Raw genomic sequence first — 25,486 nt, forward strand, 5'->3', positions numbered from 1 at the left:
TAAGGAGAGAGTGACTTACCTCGTTCATCATACTTATGTACGTACTTACAGGGTATGGAAATTATATTTAGAATCGGCACTTCATTGTTGATATTAGCTGAGGAGGACCTGCTCTGCATGGACATGGAAGGAATGCTACTGGTAGGATCTTAGGCTAAGTATTGCTAGAGTTAAGGGATGTTCTGTTGTATGACTGAGTGCAAACTAAAAGCTGTTTGAATTATTTTTTGACATTACCCTAAAGTTACCATAGTTTTAGTATTTTTATATTAAAAACAATATATTTATTAAAGTTATGTTAAAATTTAAATATTAAAAGGGTATTAATAATGCATCATATGATGAACATCTGTAAAAAAGTCTAAAATCATGTCAGTTATGCCAAAAACATGGGTACAAAATGGATCCTTTATGTCCATTTGCTAAACTCAGATTTTTATAAATACAATTGATATGTATCAATATATTGATATATATATATATTTCAATATATTGATGTATATCAATATATACAGTGAAACATGGATAACTCAAACTTCACGGGACCAAGCGAAAGTGTTTGAGTTATCAGAGCGTTCAAGTTCTCAGAGCACAGTCACAAGTGAATGTATTTATCAGTAGATACATATACAAACTACATGTATATACAGTAATACTTCAACTTACGAGTGCTCCAACGTACGAGAAACTTGATATGCGAGCCAGCTTTCAAGCAAGTTTTAGCACTAACATACGAGCCATGTTTGAGATACGAGCACTTGAGTCAGTTGCCAAGTATGCCGAAGGTGTTTTATGAGAACAGCATCACTCTGTATTTTTCAACTGCTCAGGTTATGCTGTTGTACCGTGTTTTTTGTGCACGATTTTCTGTGCAGAATTATGTGAATTAAACGTACTGTGCGTAGACCGAAAGTTTGCCAGTAAAATGAAAGATAATACAAAGAAAAAGCAAATGATAACAATTGATATTAAACGGAAAAATATTGAAAAATATGCGAAATGTGTATGCGTGATTGAGCTAGCTCGGCAATATGACAGAAATACATTCATAATTATCAAACAGAAGGATTATATTCAGGGCATTTAGTTCGCAAAAGGACTAACCATAGTTTTTAAACGGTGCAGCGATCTTCACGACTGCTGATGGCATTGGACAAACGATTGGCCGGTGACAGCGTAACTGAAACGATGCTATGTGAAAAGGCCGGCGCTATCTATCCAAACTGTTTAATAGACATTCGGACAAGTTGGCTAGTGGTCGTGCATTAACCATTTGTGACGACACTTGTGTTCGTCCTAATCGCAACATGTTGCAAGGGCAACAAAGGCAAACGTCCTTAGATAGGTTTATCTTAAAAAGGCCCGCTAGTCATGAAAGCGAAAAAAAGGAAAAATTTCTCGCTAACCAGCAAGAAACTTCAAACTATGAACGCCGAAGAAATTTTAATTACGTTTAGTTGAAAATGAAAGTTTGGTTTCAGGTTTGCTTCTAAGTTTGTCTTTTAACACTTTGATAAAATTCAAATTTATCAAAGTCAACTGTTGTAACGAAGGATAACTTATATCCCCCTCCCTGGCAAACGCGAGTGTTAACTGCTATTGTATGTATTTAATTTTACATTAAATTAATCACATTTCCTTGCATCATTATTTATTTGTTGCTTTTGGAAAGCATGTAGTACGTAAGGAGAATAGCCAACATGTTCTTTCTGTTACAATATCTTGTTTTGAGTGTTTTATTTGCTTATTTTAGAGTATGGAAACCAATCAATATATATTTAATTGTTCTATATATAAATAAATTACACCAACATGCGAGTAAATTGACATACGAGCTCAGTCTCGGAACGCATTAAGCTCGTAAGTTGAAGTATGACTGTATAAAACTAAAGTATAGGTTGTTTGTTGTAAGTTAAAGGGCATCTGATGTAGAGTTTTAAAGTATTTATCAGAAAGTATAGATATTTTTATAATCTTGAGATTTGTGTGTTGTTTTAGGTGATGTGACTGCCAGAACTTTTTCAGATTAAAATTGGCAAAATCTAATCGTGGTTAAAACGCTCAGAAGACATTTTTTCTTCTGAGTGTTTTACTCGAGATCAATTTTGCCAATTTTAATCTTAAAACGTCTTGTCAGTCACATCACCTAAAACTGCAAACAAATCTCAGCCCAATAGAAAAATTCTAATCTTTCTGATAATTTGTAAAACTGGACATAAGTAAACATTTATGACTAATGCAAAAAAGCATGCTTTACATCTGATCAGTTGTTTCATTTCAAAAACTTATCGAGTGTAGTCTGTGACAAGGTATTTTTTTGACAAAGATCAACAGTGTGACTTATTGTAGAAATAGATTTTAAACAGTTAATATAGTCCTTAAAAACTTGTTAGCCTTTTCTAACAAAATTGGCCCATCGATAGGTACGCCTTCACTACGCACTTGTCTAAACCAAGTCAATAATACACCATCCAAATCATCGTGCGACGTTGAACGATCTCTTAGCCTTGATGAATTTTGGTCACATAACGATCTTATTCTTTCTTTTTGTTTAATCCATGTTGACACTGTACTTTGTGGAAGATTTCCTCTTTTTGATAATGTTAATAGCTTTTGTCCTGCTTCGATTTCCTCGAGTACTTTAAGTTTGTCAGAAGGTCTCCATGCTTTTCTTTGCTAGCGTGGTGCCATCGTAAAGCGATGTCTGTTGTAGCGGACCCCAAGCCATGAGCGTATTTGTGACATTTTATCTTTATGTATCCGCATATAATCACTGTTACAATATGTTTTTTGCATGCTGTGTCTATCTTTATTAAATTTTTATCGCTAATACCTTCCAACGTTTATAGCTTGGCCGTAACTGAGCGAACGTCTTAGCGACCCTATTAATCATTTTTATACGATTTATTTTTCGGTTCCATTATACGATACGGGGGAAATTATATGTACACTATACGCGTATAAAAAGCGCTTTCGTTAAGAAAGCAGAGTAGTCTCAGCTTCGCGACTAGTGGAAACTCCTTCGAAATAAATTGAACGGAAACCGTTTGTGAATTCGGCAAAAAACTGTTCGAGTTAGCGGTGCCGAGGTCGAGTTATATAAAGCCATTTATCATTGCGTGGGAACGGACCAAGCAAATCCATTCGAGTTAACCATGTGTTCGCTATATCCGAGGGCGAGTTATCCATGTTTCACTGTATATATCAATACATTGATAATATTGGTATATTTTGATATATAGCGATATATATATACAGAGTACAGCAGAAAGGTCAATATAGGTTTATTGACTTCAGCTCAGAATGGATGAAGGACTTTACAGTGAACATTGATAGGGATTTCATCTGGAGTTAGAGGAGAGTGTTTTTTCTATGTTTTCCTATATATGAGAGGTAAAAATGCAAATTTATTACCAAAAAATCTAAGCTGGTTTAGTAAGGTAAATTTGTGCGATGACGTCATAATTTTAGGACTGTCTATTGGTTAATATCTTCTAGATAGATTTATTATGCTAAATTTGCTAAACAATCAAATCTTAGCTGGGCACATTGTAGTGCTGGGCATGGGTAATAAAACTCGTTGAACTCGCAGGTTTATTTTCTCTCGAGTCTCGGGTAATAGAGTTTTTGAACATGTCAATGTTGTGGGTTCAGTTTTGACTTGCGAGATCGGGTTTTGGTAAACGGTTCCGTCGAGTATAGTAGACAATAACTCGGTCTATTACGCCTGCGCTCTAAACAGTGTTTAATAACCCGCCTGTTAACCTTTTGAATCCTGGCCTTTTTTGTCAATGCGTGTCAGTAACCATTGGCAATCGGTCCAATGATCCGAGGTTTTTAACTTGTATTATATATATCTGACCGTGCTCATAATGCAATGATATTTGGTAAAGCACTAGTAAATAGTCAGGCAACCCACAGCAAATGTCATCAAATAAAAAAAAACAGTACCTCACCATTATTCGGGCTAAAACTAATACGACTTTTTAAAAACTCGTAAAAAAATTTACAATAACATCATATCTATTGAGCACATGTTCATCATTATTTTATGACTCAAAATATACTGGAAAATTGTAACTAGTATTATAGAGTTCTTAATTTGCATCACAATCATTTATGACCTACAATCAAAAGAGTGTGTGGATTTTTTCGCGATACTGTTCAAATAGAATCTGTTGTTAAAATGAAGGAAGTAGGTAAAGATATTTGGAAACAGCATAAAAACAGGACTTCTATTTTGAATCTGCAGTCAGTATCCAAGTTCCAAGTACGGCTTTAATTCATTTCAGAATATTCTTTGTATATTAAAACTTTATTTGACTAGATCAAATATTTCCATAAAACTACTGTAATTAGTTTAATTCGTACCACAGCGTAAAAGCTTATCATATGTTCTTGATAAATATTGCAAACAACAAAACAAATGAATTATTTAAAACTATTTAACAAATGGATTAGTAAAGAATAATACATAATAATTGTATTAGAACATTCCTGTGTCAGGAATAGCAGCACGGTCTGCTAGTTCTTCTTTGGCATGGTGCCAGGATGCCAACTCTGCAGTTGTTGATGACCTCATAGCGTGTTGACTTTTTATTGATGCTGAATGATGGGTTTTGTAGTATTTCCAAGACCAGGTATGCCATGTATACGAGAGTGCGGAGTGTGGTCAGGCCCTGCTTGATGTGGCCACTAACAGAGTCAAATATAATGCAAAGAAGATGAAAAAGTAAGTGACTTCTTCTTAAATCTATGAGTGGCTCGTGATTCGTTATTATTGAAATATGTGCTTAGCTTTAGCTCATAACTCTGCCAAAGCCATCACTCGCATATTATAGTCAAACTTCTACGTCAGCAAATCTTCAAGGTTACGAAACGTCTTTTGGTAGAAATTTTGATCTTACGAAAAATCATTCCAGATATGAAATGATTTTTCGTCAAAAGCTTGAAAGGTCTTTTATATTTGGCTCAGTTGTTTGTTTCTGTTTGTTGTCGTTGGCCTTTAATGGGAATGACATACAATGCATTTCACTAAGTCTTATTTGCTAGAGAAAATCAGTAAATGACAAGTGTTTTGTACTCGTCAGTTTTATAATTTGGAGTTGTCATATATTATCATTTTCTCCCAAGCAAAACAAAACCAAGACAACAATACAACACTTGTCTCTTCTAATCACGGTCCTCTCACTCTTCTGACCACCGTCCTCTCACTCTTCTAATCACCGTCCTCTCACTCTTCTAATCACCGTCCTCTCACTCTTCTAACCACCGTCCTCTCATTCTTCTAATCACCGTCCTCTCACTCTTCTAATCACCGTCCTCTCACTCTTCTAATCACCGTCCTCTCACTCTTCTAATCACCGTCCTCTCACTCTTCTGACGACCGTCCTCTCACTCTTCTAATCACCGTCCTCTCACTCTTCTAATCACCATCCTCTCACTCTTCTAATCACCGTCCTCTCACTCTTCTGACCACCGTCCTCTCACTCTTCTAATCACCGTCCTCTCACTCTTCTAATCACCGTCCTCTCACTCTTCTAATCACCGTCCTCTCACTCTTCTAATCACCGTCCTCTCACTCTTCTGACGACCGTCCTCTCACTCTTCTAATCACCGTCCTCTCACTCTTCTAATCACCATCCTCTCACTCTTCTAACCACCGTCCTCTCATTCTTCTAATCACCGTCCTCTCACTCCCCGTGGTTTTCTCTTAGCATCGTCTCGACAGCCAATCCCAAAGGTAAACAAACCGGTCGTAGTTTTCATTGGTTATTTCTTTTTTCTGTTTTCTTTCTATGTTTATTTCTCTGTTTATGCTATAGCCATATAATATATATAGCCATATAATTCTAATATTTTTCATAACTTTTAATTAGTACATGGATCTATAAATCTCAAAGTTTGTCTTTTGTCGTCGTCTGTCTGTCTGTCTCTCCAGCTATAGGTGTTAAAATCTTGGAGGGAAAAGCTGGCTTCGTGCTGGATTTGAACTCATGAAGATTGCAACTGCAAGTTTCTAAACTTGCATGAAACCACAAGGCTATGCAATTCATACAATTCTATTGCTCTTATGGTCTTACCATATACTGTACACCCTTTTCTTGGTTGCACACGCTAAATTACGTATTAATTGATTCATTGCACTCATGGGCTCCGATGCCCCTGTTATGAAAGAATTTTTGCTTAACACTAAGAAACACGGTGCTTTTTCGTCCCCAAAACAATTTTGTTTTCCGTCATACGATATCCACAAAAGGCTGTTTGCCAAAATACTTCCGACAGCGATGGAAAGATGCGTTGGCCGTTCTCAGTTCAGCGTTGTTGATTATAGTAAAAACGGCTTCAGAAACAGATGAGTGACAAAATTTTAGTTTAGTTTAAAGTTTCGTAGAAAAAGTTTTAGTAAAAGTTTACTAAAACTTCCTGTTTAGTAAACTAAATTCATTTAAGTTAGATTCAGTCTCGAAGGTATGAACTCCTCGCGGTACGTACTGCACACAGTACATTGCAATGTTACGTTTTCTTGCAGATCATAACCACTAAATACACCAAATTTATTGTAGGTAACTATAGTAACTAAGGTTAACATAATTGTTTTGTTACTAATTTTTAATGATGATTTTACCAAGAGGTGTTTGCATTGGATAATTACTGTGGGTTTCTGTACCACACTACGATATTTTCGCCTTATGATGCCAACACTGAAACAAATTAAAATCATATAACTGTATACCAAATAATTTTTCATTGTAATCATAGTAAAACAGACTATATTTAGCTATTACTTGCTAATGATTTTGCATTTAAACACCCTTTACAGTTGGTTTTTTTTTTCAAATTTTTTTCAACAAACTACCTCTTTCATAATATGAAATTTAAAAGTTAGTTGATTGAAAAAGTTTGAAAACCGTTACAGGTAGTTTATTTTTCTCTCAATTCATTTGAACTGCACAAAAAGGTCGACCAGTTTAAACATGAAACCAGTCGACCTGTTTAGTCGTTGTTTGTTTTACTGACGACTAAACAGGTCGACTGGTTTTATGTTAATCATGAGTAGTTTATCTGCGCTGTAGATGTTTACAGTAGCTGGTAGCAGATTGTCACTCTTCTTCATTGATTATAAATTAGTCATATACAACTTTAAAACTAGTCATATCCAGCCACCCTCAGGATACGAGTCACCCTCATATCCAGTCCCCCTCAGGATACGATTACCCAAATATGCGATTTTTTCACCTTACGAAATGGAACATGATGTTTTTCTCACCTCATACGAGCTTATTTCACCGTATGAATTCAACTAAGTTTTCGCCCGAGTTCAAATTTGGCAGTTGGTGTACTTATTGCGTATGTCAAAATAACAAAGACACCGTAATTCTGTTCACCGAAAATATTTTCACAATGCCTGAAAGAGACACGATGACCGATTTCGCACAGTTCGGCAATTCTTGTGTGTAAAACGGTAATATTTTCTCTTTAAAACTAGTAGCAAAGTTGGAGTTGCGATCTCTTAAAACAGAAGGCCATACAACTTCTCTTAACCTGTCAACAAAAATCCACTTCATTACGAAAACAGCATCGTTTAGGCTTTTTTGTCGAATTTGGTTGAAAAAGGTTTTAAACAGATTCGCTTAAAATTATAGTGAAAGAGAAGACAGAAACTGATAAGTGGTAAAATTTCAGTGATAAAAAGTTGAAATTCAGTAAAATAGTTAAAAATTCATACTAAAACTTAGCTTAAGTGTGTGTTTAGTAAGCTAAGCTTATTTGAGGTGAATTCAAAGTTTATGTTGTAAGTATGTCTGTCTTGAAGGCATTAACCTATTAACTACACTAATAGTTAATAATATAGTTAATAATAGTATAGGTAATAGGTCTATGAAGGTAAGAACTCCCTATGGTATGTACTGCACATGCATGTTTAATAGTATAGGTAATAGGTCTATGAAGGTAAGAACTCCCTACGGTATGTACTGCACATGCATGTTTAATAGTATAGGTAATAGGTCTATGAAGGTAAGAACTCCCTATGGTATGTACTGCACATGCATGTTTAATAGTATAGGTAATAGGTCTATGAAGGTAAGAACTCCCTATGGTATGTACTGCACATGCATGTTTAATAGTATAGGTAATAGGTCTATGAAGGTAAGAACTCCCTACGGTATGTACTGCACATGCATGTTGTACATTGTAATATTACAGTTTATTGCAAATCGTACCCACTAAATACACTAATTTTACTGTAGGTAGCTATAGTTAGTAAGGTTAACATACTATTTTGTTACTAATTGTTAATCCTTGTATGTACAGCACTTACATAAAATTTTGACGATTTCCACCAGGAGATATTTGCAATATATCATTACATGTACTATGGTTTCTATGCCCCTACATAACAATTTTTTACCAATCAATGCCAACCCAAAATCAGATCAAAATCGTATTCTGAGACTGTACTGTATTGTCGGTCTTTGAAGAACTGTATTTTATTTTATATGATGAGGCAGAGGGTTGGCTCGCTGTAACCATTGCCTTTTATATCATAATTTCTATTCGCCTACACAGAAATATAACCATAACAACTCGCTAATCAAGTGAAGGGCACTTCTAGTAGTGTCACATTTCCAAAAGACTATCATGCTGACTTTCCATGCTGCTCGCCTACAGTATTTAGTATTATGGCAATGAGAAACCTATTGGTTTTGGCAGAAGGTACTTTGGATGAACACGGGTTTTTAGGTACTTTGGCTATAGTTTGCTGTTAGGCATCACGAGTACAGAGCTATTACTCGTTTAGTATATAACTTGAAAAAATGCTTTAGATTTAGAATTTAGTTTACTTTTGGTCATGGTATATAGTTATACTACTAGCTACTTCTTCGCAACTTGTGTTCCTATCTAATATATTATGGAGTCGTTTTCTCTCAGTTTATTCCTGGTAAACAATGAATAATAAGCGTGTGTTGCCTAACTTTTGAATCAGTTTGAAAAGTAGTCATGTGACTGTCATGTGACGGTTGGAAGGAGCAAAATATTATTACTTTTATTATTTGCAGATGGTTTTTTGAGTTCTTTACAGGAAAACCCAGTTACTCAAATTTACAGTAAAACCCAGTTACTCAAATGTACAGTAAAATCCAGTTACTCAAATGTACAGTAAAACCCAGTTACTCAAATGTACAGTAAAACCCAGTTACTCAAATGTACAGTAAAACCAAGCTACTCAAATGTATGGTGAAACCAAGTTACTCAAATGTACAGTAAAATCCAGTTACTCAAATGTACAGTAAAATCCAGTTACTCAAATGTAAAAAGAAGTGAAGGGATGCTTGAGGTTATGTGAATCTGTCTGTCTGTGTGTCTGGCTATCCCAGAGTTGACATGATATTCTTCAACAGAGTTAGTTCTGTTATAAGAACCATTGTCATCCATGGTCATCAAACTCTGTGAACGAAGAGCTGCTGTCAATAAATCAATTTTGATCAATGAAACTTGATCGATTAGATAATCTGTGAAAATACGGCCATACAATCTTTACGATCTTTGGTCAGCGAGAAAGTCCGCCATAAATTACTCCGGCAGAGCTTTGGTAAAAAGGTAATGATGTCAGCACAAAGCGATCAATATGGTGAAAAGAATTTTCAAATAACAAAATGTATTTTTATGAATGAAAAGGCTGAAAAGTAAAATGAAAATACCTATTTTGGAATTTTACTACAGTATTTATACTCCTGACCTTGACCAAATTCTGACGTGGGCACTAAAGTTATTACTTTGGTTTTTATCCACATGTAGAGCTGATTTGATTAGACCTCTTTGATCAAGTCACACAGAACAACTGATGAATATTTTTTACACTTAGCTAGGCATCTGTTTTAAAGGATTGACCTAATTTATTCACCTAGTTGTAGTACAGGGCCTGATTAAGAGGAATTAGAAATGCATCTAGAGCGTAGCCGTGCTCTAGTTTTGGAGGTCAAGGTCTAGAACGCTGCAAACAACAGGCTTGGGTTGTGTTCTCAAAAAAGGGCACCCCTGGTGACAGAAATGACACCAGCTTTAAACTTCTCTGCAACTGGTCATCTGTCTAGTTGTCGAAGGGTCCTTACCACTGGACTCACACATGTCCAGTCAAGTGGGCCAATTTCTGTGTGACTGCTTGCAGTAATGGGAGTTTCTATATACTCCCTGCACAGTAATGTGGGAGTGTCTATATACTCCCTGCACAGTAACATGGGAGTTTCTATATACTCCCTGCACAGTAACATGGGAGTTTCTATATACTCCCTGCACAGTAATGTGGGAGTGTCTATATACTCCCTGCACAGTAACATGGGAGTTTCTATATACTCCCTGCACAGTAACATGGCAGTTTCTATATACTCCCTGCACAGTAACATGAGAGTTTTTATGTACTCCCTGTACAGTAAAGTGGAAGTTTCTATATACGCCCTGTACAGTAACGTGGGAGATACTACATACTCCCTGTGCAGTAACGTGGGAAAGTAACTCCCATGATCAGGCTGAAGGTGAGAACTCATAAGGACATATTTTCAGTTGTTGCGGCAGTAGACTGCCATGGAGTAGGAGTAGGTGACCCACGCATCGCATCGCCCTGTCTATGCAATCTGTCAATCCATTAACCTTTGCCCTCTGCCTGTTTTAGCATCTGCTAATTATTTCTAGCCTCAAAACTCAAAACTTGTTTGTAATTAGCTAGGGCTGCACGGTTGCATGCCTCGTATATAGTCTAGCCGATACTCTCACGGTGGACATCTGCGATCAGCTAGTCGTAATAATATCCAGATTGAGTCAGTCAGCCGGAGTACTGGAGCTTACTAGGAGGAGTTCTTGTACTTATCTACTAAAGGAATGTTTTCATTCAAGTCAAGTACCAGGTTATGTCTTCTCTTGTATCTCTGTATTCATGGAGTACTTTACCATGATTTTGGCCTTGGTTTTATGTCTGTCTAGGTCATTCCCTTGCGTAATCACAAGGTTTACATTTAGAAGAAAAGTATTGATGAAAGGATGAGATGTTTTGTTCTATGTAGTAGGTCCATTGAAGTATATGATGCGCCCTTCTACTGTCTGGAATATTTATTCTATGTCTGTGTTTTGTCTTTGGATTTTTCAAAGTTAACATCTATCATATTATATGAAAAGGCTGGTGTTGGATTTCCAATTAATTTCATGGGTTTTATGCTCAAAGATGATGGTTCGAAAAGGTAACTCGCATCAGATTTTTGGGTTTAGATTCACGCACGTCTACTATGTGGGTATTAGATGTGAAGAGAGATTTCCAAGTGGCTGCCTTCACCTCCCCACAAAAACTTGATAATGGTAATATGTTCACATCTTATGTCTGTTTTGTCTCCTCTTGGCTTTCTCATGTAAAGTATCAGTTCCTTCGAGTTTTCAATTATCGATGGGAAATGATTACCGATGCGTTCATGTGATGATGAGAGTGAATGTTTAGTCAAGGAAGACAATTACCGATGTGAGTCGACTGACAAAAGGTACATGTATAGTATTCTCAACAACAAAATGCAACCAGTCAGTGCAGCGAGGTAATGTTTATGGAACAGCCAGCCACTGGGTTATCGTTCAAGTCGAATGAACTCGTACAATAATCGTCTGCATATTCTTTAAACAATTGCCGAGGTTGAACTGGAGGTTGAACTGGCGTCTAGCTTAATGACTCTCCCTCCTTTACAAACACCTTTTCACACCTTGCTTATTGAAAGACAATAGAGTTTGGACAGGCCCTATTCTATTAGTCTCTATTCGTCACAGTTCGCTTGGCTTAGAGCTCTTACTGCTGCTTCCACCTGCTTCCATCTGCGTCCACCTTTCCTACTTACTGAAAATTTTTCTGAGATAGAGATTTGTAAAGATTTGCAGAGAGGTACTTGGGATTTGTAGAGAGGTACTTGTGATTTGTAGAGAGATACTTGTGATTTGTAGAGAGGTACTTGTGATTCAGTCAAACCTCTAAATACCAAGTTTATTCATTTATAGATCTGATTTTTATGTGGAAACCATTGTATGTTGAAGCGAATATTCTTATAAGATTACACCGCGATTTGCTTAAATCGTTCCTCGTTTCGTTAACTCGGGAATAAAGTGCTGCAATTAATTACTCATATTGTTACATCAAATGTTCTGTAAAGCTATATGTGAAAATGAAATTTTATATAAAAATATATATTATGTATTTCATTTATAGTTATATATATAACTAATATGTAAAAAGAAGTTAACAGCGTAATAAATTAGCTGTTATTCTTACTTTAAGACGGGAAAGAACTGGAGTGTAGGTAATGCTTCAGTTGGTACTGATGACAGAAATGCCTTAACTTAAACTAGGTAAAGCTGACATAGTTTAGCGTTTAAGATTTTTCAAGCTTAGCTCTCAACTTTTAATTTTTACTAGCCATGAAGTTGCCTTCTCTTGATTGAGGCCATCGCGTGCCCTCTTTGCCAACAACTTGGATTATAAAAAATGGCTTAATCACCTCTTAAATAAAAGGTGTCTGGGATGTAGAGATAACCTGAGCCCATTAACATACGATTATAGATCAGGGCTAGTCATGAGTTTTTTGAGAGATAGTCTGAGAGTTTTGAGCCGATAACTAGCAATCACTCGAGAATTGTGGGTGTCAAAATTGAACATAATTGCTAAAGGAGTATTTGTACATATACAAAACTATTCTGTTATCATTATGGCATGAATGGCACCATCAGCTCTATTTTCAGAGAACCTTTCCAAATGTCATGCTGGAATATATTTCAAGATGGCACACAGCGGCAAGTGATTTTCACCTCGTTGACTGAATGGATATCTTCTAGTGAGATTTTCTAGTGATATCTTCTGGTGATAACAAAGCGGAACAGAATCGTCATGGCTACTATCTTCAAGTATAATTGAACTGGTTAGACAACTCTATGGTTACTCACACTAACTCTATGGAGTGCTTGGAATGATTTTATATGAACTTAAAAATTTACTCGAAGTATTGGCAATTAAATATAGGTCTATTTAAATTTTAAAATTTTTAGAAAATTTAATCAAAAAAATAGCATAAACTACTTCTGTGTGTGACTCCTTATTTTATTTATGGCAGCTGCTGCCTTTCATTGCTAAAATTAATTTAGTTCGGTTTTCGACTACTCCCAATATTTCAAAATGGATTTACTAGAAATCAATCTACAATTATCTGGTTCTTTTAATTAACTTTTTTATTTTATATAATTTTTTTGAGATGATTGAAACTGCAAGCTATCAGGTACTGGTAACTGGCACCTGCATTAGCTGTCACTATGGCACCATCAAGAAGATGGCAGCTGGCAATATGGAATGCTTTCTTATCCTCCTTAAAATGCTTCCTAATGGCATGGAATCAATTGGACTTGGGAAAGTTTCCGTCTGTTGGCTCTTTGTTCTTACTAAACCAAAAGGCGTAAAGCGTTGATTACTATTCTATTCGTGTCGCTGCTCCCACATCAGCATCAGCCAATTTATCAGTGTTGGAAGTATCAGATTATCCGCTATATCTTAATTCTAGCCTCACTCTTAAAGAGGCAACAAACTACAGGAGGTCATAGTTAAGTCTCTGGCAGCGAAAATTATTTTTGATTGGCTCAATGTTTGTCGATAGTGCTGCTGTTGAAGGAGGATATTCTTCGTCTGCTTTTTCTACTTTCAACCATATTTTTTCTGGCCATCCATACTTTTAAGTCCTTCGGCATCGAGAGACAAGAATTTGCCAACTCGGAGTCAGACGTGGAAAAACTGGATTCATCGGACCAGTTTATTTATATGCTGCAAATGAATCGTTGAACCGTTTTTCTGCAGACTCAATCTGAGCATAATTTCTGGAGCATTAAGGACAAGGCAATCAATAGCATGAGGAGAAAGTGAGTGGATACAGCAGGTGCTTTTATACGGACAAACCACTCAACCTCTTCCATACACTGTATAAGTTGCTGCTTCTATTTCACTGGCTTACGATTGGATCACACTGTTGGCACCTCACGCCCTGTGTCATCTACTCTTGCGTTGGATCACACTGTTGGCACCTCACACCTTGTGTCATCTACTCTTGCGTTGGATTACACTGTTGGCACCTCACCCCTTGTGTCATCTACTCTTGCATTGGATTACACTGTTGGCACCTCACGCCTTGTGTCATCTACTCTTGCGTTGAATAACACTGTTGGCACCTCACACCTTGTGTCATCTACTCTTGCGTTGGATTACCCTGTTGGCACCTCACCCCTTGTGTCATCTACTCTTGCGTTGGATTACACTGTTGGCACCTCACCCCTTGTGTCATCTACTCTTGCGTTGGATAACACTGTTGGCACCTCACACCTTGTGTCATCTACTCTTGCGTTGGATTACCCTGTTGGCACCTCACCCCTTGTGTCATCTACTCTTGCGTTGGATTACACTGTTGGCACCTCACCCCTTGTGTCATCTACTCTTGCATTGGATTACACTGTTGGCACCTCACGCCTCGTGTCATCTACTCTTGCGACCTTTCTCAGTGTTTACACTAGTCAACAACATCATAGGAGTGAAGGAGACAAGTGAACCACACGCGAGAAGAGGGGGACGAGTTGGAAATGTTGAAAAAAAGAATTTGTGATCTAAATAACAATGCAGCAACGATTGGAGAGGGAACGGAATCGTCCTCAGCAGTGAAAAGAGGCGTTACGAATACAGGCTTATCTTTGATCATGTTTAGCGCTCTCGATTCCGATGAAGAGTGAGTTGTCATATCTTTAGGGAGAACTACTATTATTGCATTTTCTCTTTTAGTTGGTTGATAGTTTATAAGTGGCTTTGCATTGTTAATCGTTCGAAAAATCATCTCAAGGAAAAAGGTATCACGTTTCTAAACATACCTTAAATAGGTTAATATTCAATATAGATTAATAGAAAGTGGTTTCAATTATTCCCCCAGTAGCCTACTATGGCAGCCTGCTAAGCCATGATACATGTAGATAGGCATGTGTAATAATCACTGCTCAATTATGCCATCATGCAGCAATATGGTGGAGTCACGCAGATGGGAGTGTGCCTGGCTGTTAAACCAAGTATCAGAGTTTGAAACCTGTCTGATGCAATATCTTTTCAACATACACCCATGGCTGCGGATGGACACGATTCTTTTTATAGTAAAGATCGCTATTGTTGTGCAAATACCTTGTAATCTAGTGGCGATACTTGATCAACATTTGTCTGTCGCGTGGAAACGTGCAGGGTACGATTTTTAAAGTTATCTTTGTGGTTATGGTCGGCAATAAAATGTAACATTATTATGTAGAGTACTGTATGGAGTTTAACCTTCAAGACAGAAGGTAGCGGCTAACAGCATTACCAGATAGGAAAAACTGCTAGTGACTCACCTCATGGTAGAAAGGATTAGTCGTGAGCGCCTGTGTTTATGGTCTTATCTTTTCAGTAAGGACAGTTCTTTGTCATTCACACGACTGGCTGAAAATCTTTAAGTGGCTCACAACATAGAAGACTTCCGTTAATGGTGATTTTAATGGGCCATTGCTATACTATTACTATCGCTATACTATTACTATTGCTATACTATTACTATCACTATACTATCGCTATACTATTCCTATCGCTATACTATTACTATCGCTATACTATTACTATCGCTATACTATTACTATTGCTATACTATTACTATCACTATACTATCGCTATACTATTCCTATCGCTATACTATTACTATCGCTATACTATTACTATCGCTATACTATTACTATCGCTATACTATTACTATCGCTATACTATTACTATCGCTATACTATTACGATCGCTATACTATTACTATCGCTATACTATTACTATCGCTATACTATTACTATCGCTGTACTATTACTATCGCTATACTATTACTATCACTATACTATTACTATCGCTATAGCATTACTATCACTATACTATTACTGTCGCTATACTATTACTATCACTATCGCTATATTATTACTATCGCTATACTATTACTGTCGCTATACTATTACTATCGCTATACTATTACTATCGCTATACTATTACTATCGCTATACCATTACTATCGCTATACCATTACTATCGCTATACTATTACTATCGCTATAACAGCCCACTCAAAGGTCAGTGCATATTGGAAGGCTAATGATATGCTCCATGTGAGAAAATCATTTCATAATCAATTTTTTAAATTAGAAGTTTTAGTAGCAGAAAAGTAGTAAAAATAAAAATGCTATCACGGTCAGAAAATCTGCTAAGGCTAACTTCTAACATTTACAAATAATAGGCCTGTGGCCTTCACACCGCTTGTTAAAATATTATACATAGTCTTCGTGTAAGATTGTTCTACGTAGTGGTACAGCTGGGGACTAACCTGTTTATACTGCCCTGAGAACGCATTGCAAAAAACGGTATCTACATATATAATGTTTAGTATAGCCACATCCCTCACCTGTCAATATTAGACACTGCATATTAGATGGGTATTTGCCTATTTGACAACCATTGGCAGGTACTCAGAATGTTCAAGTAGACATCGCTTTATTATTTTCCGATATAAGAATATAAGTACATGTATCTGATGGATGAGTTGGTACAACAAAGAGAAGACAACAAACTCTTTGTATTGTATAAACCCTGACAAAGACACCAAAGAGTCCACGGAAAAAGATTAGAGACTTTCTGAGCAGACAATTCCAATCTGTGGTAGTTGTCTTGTATTGCAGACCAGATAGGGTAAATTATGTTTCTATGGCTTGTTTATAGGGTTGTGGATTGTCTGAATACTTTGAGTGTACAGTCGAGTAGGGTTGCATCGTTAACTATTGCTATGAATCCCCCATTGGCCGCAACATAGGCTGGTTTGTCAAGGTCAAGATTGCTGTGGTGGGAAATGATACCATCCGGTGAAAGTTCTGTGAGTCTGTTATTAGGAGTGTCACAGACAAGGACATTGCCATTGCTGTGCACGCAGATACCACCTGCATAGTCTAAAATTATAGAAAGACAACCCTCGTCTCTTCAGACTAATACAGGCTGGGTTCTGCTTGGACATTGAAGAAGTCTGGTCATAAAAAATTATGTACATTAAAAATTGGGAGCTGTACTGTACATTCAACAGCCTATAATATATCAAACACATAAACCTTTCAGTTATTTACTGTTCGCCGTAGCACCGTTCTTAGCACCGATCTTACCACCGATCTTAGCACCGATCTTACCACCGATCTTAGAACCGATCTTACCACCGATCTTACCACCGATCTTACCACCGATCTTACCACCGATCTTAGCACAGATCTTAGAACCGATCTTAGCACCGATCTTACCACCGATCTTACCACCGATCTTAGCACCGATCTTAGCACCGATCTTACCACCGATCTTACCACCGATCTTACCACCGATCTTGGCACCGATCTTGGCACTGATCTTAGCACCGATCTTAGCACATAGCAAATAAATTGGCAACTCAATCGGATAGGAGTCAATTATTAACAAAAAATCCCAACTCTTACGTAAAGTTGAAAGATGATGGAGAATCAACTTCCTTTACATTTAGATATTCGAGTGTAAATTATATAAAAGGACTAATAAAACAAATTTCTGTGAACAAATCCTGTGGTTCAGACGGAATATCGACTTAATTGTCAAAAAAACTTGTTCAGCTATTGTTACACCCTTATGTTTTCTTATTATAAGTAATTATTATTATTAGCAAGTAAAAATAGCATGGCTTGGGGCAATTCTACTAAAGGCGGCATAGACGGCTCACCATTAGCCATGTCTTCCAGCGCCTTGCTGTACTTAGGAAAAGGTCTTCCCAACTTTTGTCTCCAGAGAAACTTTCCATCTAGACCTGTGCATACCACCTGTCTCTTTTTACGATCCGATATGAAAAGTTTCTGTGCGATGCTTGCCAGGGACCACACAGACTGTAGCTTGTTCTCGTTGCTCTGTAATAGGTGAGAGTGATCACATTACGTAGCTATGGAAACATACAGACCATAGGTCTATAATAATAAGTAAAATATATATATAATGAGTAAAAAATATATAGCAAGTAATATATATATACATGTATATGTGTGTATCGATATATATAGTATAGTTAATCACTACAGATTTGGTTTAAACAGACATAGGTCTGCTCTCTTTAAGTGCTTCAAGTGATAACTTCAGAACTATATATATATATATATATATATATATATATATATATATATATATATAACGAGTAAAGTTTATCTATAAAATGTAAAATATTCCCATGACCAAACGAGCGGATGCGAAGTTTGGGAGTTTTTATGATAAATGCATGTGCACACAACTTATGAAAATTATTCATCAACAATGAGACGAACCCTTGTATCAAAATTTCATCAACAAATTTAACCATCGTTTTGTAGATTAGTTAAAATATAATAACGATACAAAACACATATAGGCCTATTTAAATATGTTACCAAGTCTTTGTAAATTATCGAAATTCTCTAAAAACCTACCCATCTGATCGGATTATACACAACTAGACAGATTTATTTGGATGAAAATCGTCACAAAACGCTTGAAAAGCTTGGTTTAATAAAAGTTAAGATTGGAAATTGAAACACCGGGCGACAGAGAATAGAAAGATTAACTCGTGCGCATTTCACGAAAAAATAACGTGCACATTTCACCAGTCTATGGCATTGTCGACGGTTTCTGTAATTAATGTAGGAGTACTGAAATCGTTTCTATTTCAGTCGTTCTAGATGTATTTTATTTGTTATCCAAAGTTCTTGTGCTCTTGCATCTTCGACTCCAAAATAGTTTTTTTTTAGGTATGATCAGTGGTAAATAAGCTACCCCCTAAAATACAGTCAGTGTTTTGTGCGCCAGCAAGAACGCGGCATCATAAATGTATGTACGCATACGTATGTACGCGTATGTATGTACGCGTACATATGTAAACGTACGTATGTAAATGTACGTATGTACGCGTATGTATGTAAATGTACGTATGTACGCGTATGTATGTACATATGTCCGCGTACGTATGTACGCGTACGTATGTACGCGTACGTATGTACGCGTACGTATGTGCGTGTGTACGCGTACGTGTGTACTCGTATGTGCGTGTGTACGCGTATGTGTGTGTGTACGCGTATGTATGTACACGTATGTATGTACGCATACGTATGTATGCGTACGTATGTAAACATATGTATGTACATGTACGTATGTACATGTACGTATATACATGTACGTATATACACGTACGTATGTAAACGTACGTATGTACACGTACGTATGCGTACAAGCTAATTTACAAGCTAATCTCATCAACATTAGAACCTAAGGTTATTCTCACCCTTTTCACGACTGTAGATGTTTGCTCATCTCTTCTCCTATACACCCTCTTGTTGTTCACAGACCCAAACAACAGTTCGCTGTCAGGTGTTTGGCACAGGCCCCAGACTGGTACGTCTAGTTTTATTTCAGTATGTTCATGTTCAAGGTTGTCCGGAGGGTATATATAAATCGAGTCACGCGTGCTGGCCAACACCGTTCCATCGTTGGCAACAGTAATTTGTCGATAGACTGTGCCTGCAGCGATTAAGAAAGGCTGTAGCTCTGAAAGCTATTGTTTACACTAGTAGGCTTCTCTTAGATTTTATTGGTTAGTTGTATCAAGATTGAGCACATTTTTACGCTTTCTAAAATCAACTGAACGTGATATTGCATCCGATATACCGAATATATTTTTATTGATTGCATTGAATGACAGCGACCATTAAGTGGCATGATTTGAGTTTACATGTCTTAGCTTCTCTTGCATATAATTGCTTAGTTATATGTAAGCCAATTGCATATATTGCCAAGAACATTTCTTCATTTTTCAAAAACCACTGAAAGTGATATTGACAGTGATTGCCTAGTTACATGGTTTGTTGAATATACAACTTTCTTCGCAGTGCTCATCAATATTGGTTTTTCTCTGCCACTTCTTGCACTGATTTGCTCTCACCAAGTTTTCATTGGCTGCAGCTGTGGTAGCCATACGGTGAACAAAGCAAAGTTTTCATCGTTGGTGCAAGTTGTCTAGAAATAGCTTCATGATATTGAGGTATCCTCAACATCGCAAGGTAGCCTCATAGTTAATTTACCCGACTTTACCCGACCTCGACTTTTGAGCTAATGCCATCGTGTATTATTAAGAAATGCAATTTTGTTCTGTAATTTGTTAATGTTATGCCCTATCATTCAACTTTAGATGTATTTCAGTTCAGATCTGTGTTGCAGTATGTTGCTCAATGCCTAATTGGCTAAAGTAGGCACCCTTTTCAGTTGGTCACTCATTTATTATCTTCATCAGATACACAGGTGAAACATGTATAGAGTTCAAAAGGTGGGACCTACCTAACACAGATAAGATATTCCTTAGATGGCTGGCGCCAGAGCCGTATGAGAGCCAGAGCTTCAGAGTCCAGCGACAAAAACCGAAAAGAAAATCGCTTGTTTTCAAGCAAACCCGATCGACATACTGATCTTTAATGGACTGCTCTTACCTCGCTCTCAACATTTCACTTTTTTGCACTTAATCTTTCTACAAAAAACATTTCTAGTTTCTTACAGGAAATTTTGTCCTCTTTCAAAAAGTGTACAACGATCAATTTCACAGCGACTGCCAATGGGAGTAGTTTTTGTTGATTATTGTTGCAGCCTCTCCAATATAACTTACCGTGCAGGATGAAAATATTCGTTGGTTATAAAAATTCGCGATTTCGCGAACAGACAACTCCGCGAATTATAAAATTCCGTGAATAATTAGTTCTATTTTTAATCACAAGAGAGAATAACTACTGTATCAAATTAAAAACTAGCCACTAGGCTGGTTTTTAATATAAATACTAAACGTAGTTGAGTTTCAAAACATTTAAAAAATCATTGCTTGGGCTTGGAGCAAACACCATTGCTAATGCATCACATTTCTTTACAAAATTATTCAAGGTTGTCACAGGATATGCAGAATGGTGTCATCGCAAAAATAGCCACTAGGCAGAAGTACCAAACGTAGCCGAGTTCCAAAACTTCTTTAAAATCATCGCCGGGCTTCGAGTTTTATTGCCATTGCATCAAACTTTACAAAATTATTCAAGTTTTTACAAGTTATTCGGCATGGCTTCGTCATCGCAAAAAATCTCTCCTAGTCTTTTTACATTGAAATCAACTTCATCAATCTCTAATACCGAAGTTGAGGACGATCATGATTCTGATCTGGACATTATGGTATGTATTTGCTTTGCAGTGCAGATACGTTTTTCCATTATTAACTGCATTAATTAATTCATTTGTTTAAAAACCGATCGCTTTCATTAAATACTTCAGCTATTGTTTTTGTATTTTCTTAACACTTATTAATATTTTTTCTTTTTTGTGTTTACTGCAGATTGAGAATGAAACAACCTACTCCGATTGCGAAAACTAGAGACAAGTAGTAATATTCATCAAGGCAGGAATATTGGCAGAGAAGCAACCAGTCAACCTAGACCCCTTCATCGACAACTCCTTGATATCACTGCAGCAAACATGATTAAATTATATATTTTATTTCATGTACAGATATATTATAATTGTTTACAAACTTGAGTGTACAAATAAAATATTTCAAATACAAATAAAATTTTACAAACGATGAATGGAGTAAATATAAATAGTTTAGTCTATATGGCGGTTGTCTAGAGCAATAAAATTAAACTGATACTCTTGATAGTGAATACTAGCGAGTAATGGTGCTCTCTGATTAGTTATTTTTGTAATAGCAGCTCTATATCGCTGTCACTGTTTTGGGTAGATGTTAAAGGCGATTCTCTCGCTACTACCTAGCTGGTAAGGAAGTTATCATCAGAACTCTCCTCGTGGCTTACTATTGCAAAGTTCTGCCGGTTGGCCAAAAATTTGTGCTCATAAAGGCGTTTTTGTTCTTTTTTCAAACAGATATATTCTTTTCGTAAGTAGCTGCCGTCACTTCTACCTCAATTTCCAGACCTTCCTTAATAATTGGTGATCTTTTAAGAATGACATATACCACCACCCTTGCAGTCATTGTGCTTGCGTGTATGATGAAAAATCTCTCTCACACTAAAACAAATAATGAAGCGGTAAGGATGGAAAAAATAAATATTGCGTTATTCCGAAAAACCAAAGTAAAATTCCACTAATTTAGTAAATGGCTTGAAAAAAACTCATTACTTACCACAAATTGTTGGTTCATCAAAGGCCTCCAAATCTATGAATCTTCGTAAAAACCTCTGAACGCAGCAAAAAAATTTATAGCTTAGCCCGATCGACCCGTAGTTGTAAGCTAAATTGAAAACGAAACACGCAATGCGCACATGCGTAAGGTTAACTCTATTGGTAGACGTAGTAGAGTTAACTTTTCATAGGGAGTGACAGTTTTCAGCCTCGAATAAATTAATCCACGAATGTGCATGAAATGGCAATTTTCGCGAAATATAACTCCACGAATAAATTCATCCTGTACGGTTTATAAAAATAGTAGCAGCAGCCTGTTTGTTTGAAAACAAGTGAGCTCCCATATACGCTTCCGTTGGTTACGGGATTCTGTGAAGCTATAAGGCTCTGGGTGGCGCTAATTGGTGGGAATGGAGACATAGTGGAGGCAATTGGTGGAGACATAGTGAAAAGGGAGTTGCTATATGGTTGAATAACTTGGATGAGTAGAGCTATGTCTCGAGTTGGTTTATATATATGGAGCTACAGTTTGCAATGGAGGAATAGTTTGTAAGCGGAGCTATTGGATGAAAATAGCTTACATTGGCGGAGCTATATGTTGGGTGTAGCTCAGATGGGTGGAGCTACGGGTTTTTAAGCTACATTGATAGGAAAGTTGATATAAAGGAGTTGAAATCGGTGGCTATTTAGATTTATAAAGAGGACCACAGTCAGAGAGGTTGCCTACAGTCAGTAGTAACTTTCATTTATAAAAGTAGTCAAAGTGCTTCAAGCATAAATGTAAGCGGAGCTTGTGACTGGACGACATATTATTAGCGAATACAATATGCACTTTTATTCTCTCTCATCGTTGTAATAACTAATAAGTCTATCTTCATTCATAGCCTGTTGTGCTTACATGCTGAGTGACAAATCAAGTGATAAAAATGGAATCACACTTCAATAAAGCAGAACTAGCTGAAACTAAGTTATTGCCAAAGTTTGGTTTGGACTTGTATAACTGCTCACTACGAACTTTGTTTACTTTGGTGCCCTTTGGCAGCTTTGCTTCAGTTGTCATGTATGTGACCAATTTTCATGGTACGTAACACAGAGTGCAAGCAATTTGTTGTGAAAGATGTCGTTTGATGCGGCTGGGATGAGCTGGATGCTACTGGTATGGTGATTAGAAGTGCTTACAATAGGCCACTGAGCTGAATACAAGTGTTAGTAAATAATTGATTAATCAAAGCCATGCCTGTGATTTGCTGTGCCTTTATCATGTCTCTCCGAGAGGTTTACATTCATGTAACATTGTATATGTATGCGTCAATGGATTCTATTGCTTGTTTGACACCTGCTAACACTTGCCTTGTTTTTGTGTCTCCATGCATCTACAAGATGGAAATGACAAAAACCCGCCAGGCAGTTTTAAGCGATAAAAACAAAGTGATTGTCGGTGTGACAATCACTTTGGGACATTTCCGCTGACTTAAACGATCTAAATAACTGAAGGTATAGTAACAGTGGTTGACTCCAAGTTGACTAACTTTTTCAAACAACTGTAACTTTAAATTTCATATCATTAAAGAAGTGTTTTGTTGAAATAAATTGGGAGGAAAAATAAATTGTAAAGGTGTTCAAATGACAATAAGAAATCATTAGCAAGTAATGGCTATATATAGTCTGTTTTGCTACGATTACTATCAAAAATTATTTGGTGTACGGTTGTATGATTTTCGCTCGTTTCAGTGTTGGCATCATAAGATGGAAATATCGTACAGACGCATAGATTGGTATAAAAAACCATAGTAATTATCTAATGTAATCATTGCCTGTTAAAAATCGTCCTCACTAAAAATGGTATTAAAACAATATGTTAACCTTAGTAACTATAGTTACTTACAATAACTTTAGTGCAGTTTGTGGTTATGATCTGCAAGAATGTGTAACAGTACAATGTACTACATGCAGAGTTCTTACCTTCGAGACAGACGTGTAACATAAACGCTGAATCTAACCCAAATGAATTTAGTTTACTAAACATACTTGAAAGAAGTTTAGTATGTATTTTAGTGAACTATTAACTAAAGATTTATCAAATTTTATATGTTTGCGAACCCAGTTTTACCATAAGGGATGACGCCGATATGAGATACGATCGCCAAATTTTAATTTCGAGATAAATGTTTGCTGATATCGTTCGGCAAAAAGCAAATTAGCCTTAGTATGGCGAGTATGAAAAAGCATCGTCTTTCATAGACTTAACAGAGTTCATAGAGTTTCAATTAATATGTCATTTAAAGTATGAAATCGGGAAAAGGGTGTATACAGTATATAGTGAGGGCTATGAATCGTAAGAGCCTTTGTAGACTCGTGGATAGACAATTGGTTTGCAAAACTGTGGTTGGCAATCTTGGTGAGTTCAAATATAGCACGATGTGAAAGTTTAATTCCAAGATTTTAATAGCTATAGCCAGACAGGCAGACATCCAAACATATGATGACAAACTTTGAGACTTATATATTCAGATATGTATATGCAACGGATTCATATGCATGGAGCCGTATGTTGGCAATAGTTCACATGGGTGGAGCCATATGTTGGGAATAGTTCATATGGGTGGAACCGTATGTTGGGAATAGTTCATATTTGGTGTAGCCGTATGTTGGGAATAGTTCATATGGTGGAGCCGTATGTTGGGAATAGTTCATATGGTGGAGCCGTATGTTGGGAATAGTTCATATGGGTGGAGCCGTATGTTGGGAATAGTTCATATGGGTGGAGCCGTATGTTGGGAATAGTTCATATAGGCGGAGCCGTATGTTGGGAATAGTTCATATGGGTGGAGCCGTATGTTGGAAATAGTTCATATGGGTGGAGCCGTATATTGGGAATAGTTCATATGGGCAGGTCTGTAAGTGGAACTATGTAGCTATTGAGTTATATACCATTCGATTCTACTCACCACTATGGTGTACCGTCAGCTCTGTAGTTTCAATATCAAGTCTCCCGATACCTCCTCGACTGGCTGCTCCTAAGGCTAGTAGTATCACATTGTTTTGTGTCACAGCTATTCCATTTACATCTTTTCTCACCTTAATTTGTTTGTCCAAAACAAAGTCAGAGATTTTTTCATGGCGTGGGGAGACCTTGCTAGGGCTGGCAGATGGTTGTACTTTAGTCAGGTCCATTATATGAGAATTGTTCACTTTTCTCTTA

The 25,486-nt window shown here is 36.8% G+C and overlaps 2 protein-coding genes across 3 annotated transcripts in view; one reads left to right on the plus strand and one right to left on the minus strand.

Annotated features, from left to right (window-relative positions):
• Positions 1–25,486, plus strand: part of LOC137397921 (ecotropic viral integration site 5 ortholog-like) — a 145,850-nt gene that overhangs the window by 89,017 nt on the left and 31,347 nt on the right. For both annotated transcript variants that reach the window (XM_068083995.1, XM_068083994.1), the window contains exons 11-12: positions 52–141; positions 4,626–4,732. In XM_068083995.1, the coding sequence (XP_067940096.1) occupies positions 52–141; positions 4,626–4,732 (197 nt within the window). The remainder of the gene's footprint in view (positions 1–51; positions 142–4,625; positions 4,733–25,486) is intronic.
• On the minus strand, positions 16,673–25,458 carry LOC137398783 (uncharacterized). Its single transcript, XM_068084961.1, has 4 exons — positions 25,233–25,458; positions 19,400–19,635; positions 17,822–18,002; positions 16,673–17,036 (listed from the first exon to the last, which is right to left on the minus strand). Exons 1-4 carry the CDS (start codon positions 25,456–25,458, stop codon positions 16,807–16,809), a joined length of 873 nt encoding a protein of 290 aa, XP_067941062.1. The 3' UTR covers positions 16,673–16,806.

The sequence above is a fragment of the Watersipora subatra genome, chromosome 6, assembly GCF_963576615.1.
Source record: "Watersipora subatra chromosome 6, tzWatSuba1.1, whole genome shotgun sequence".
Taxonomy (NCBI): Eukaryota; Metazoa; Bryozoa; class Gymnolaemata; order Cheilostomatida; family Watersiporidae; genus Watersipora; species Watersipora subatra.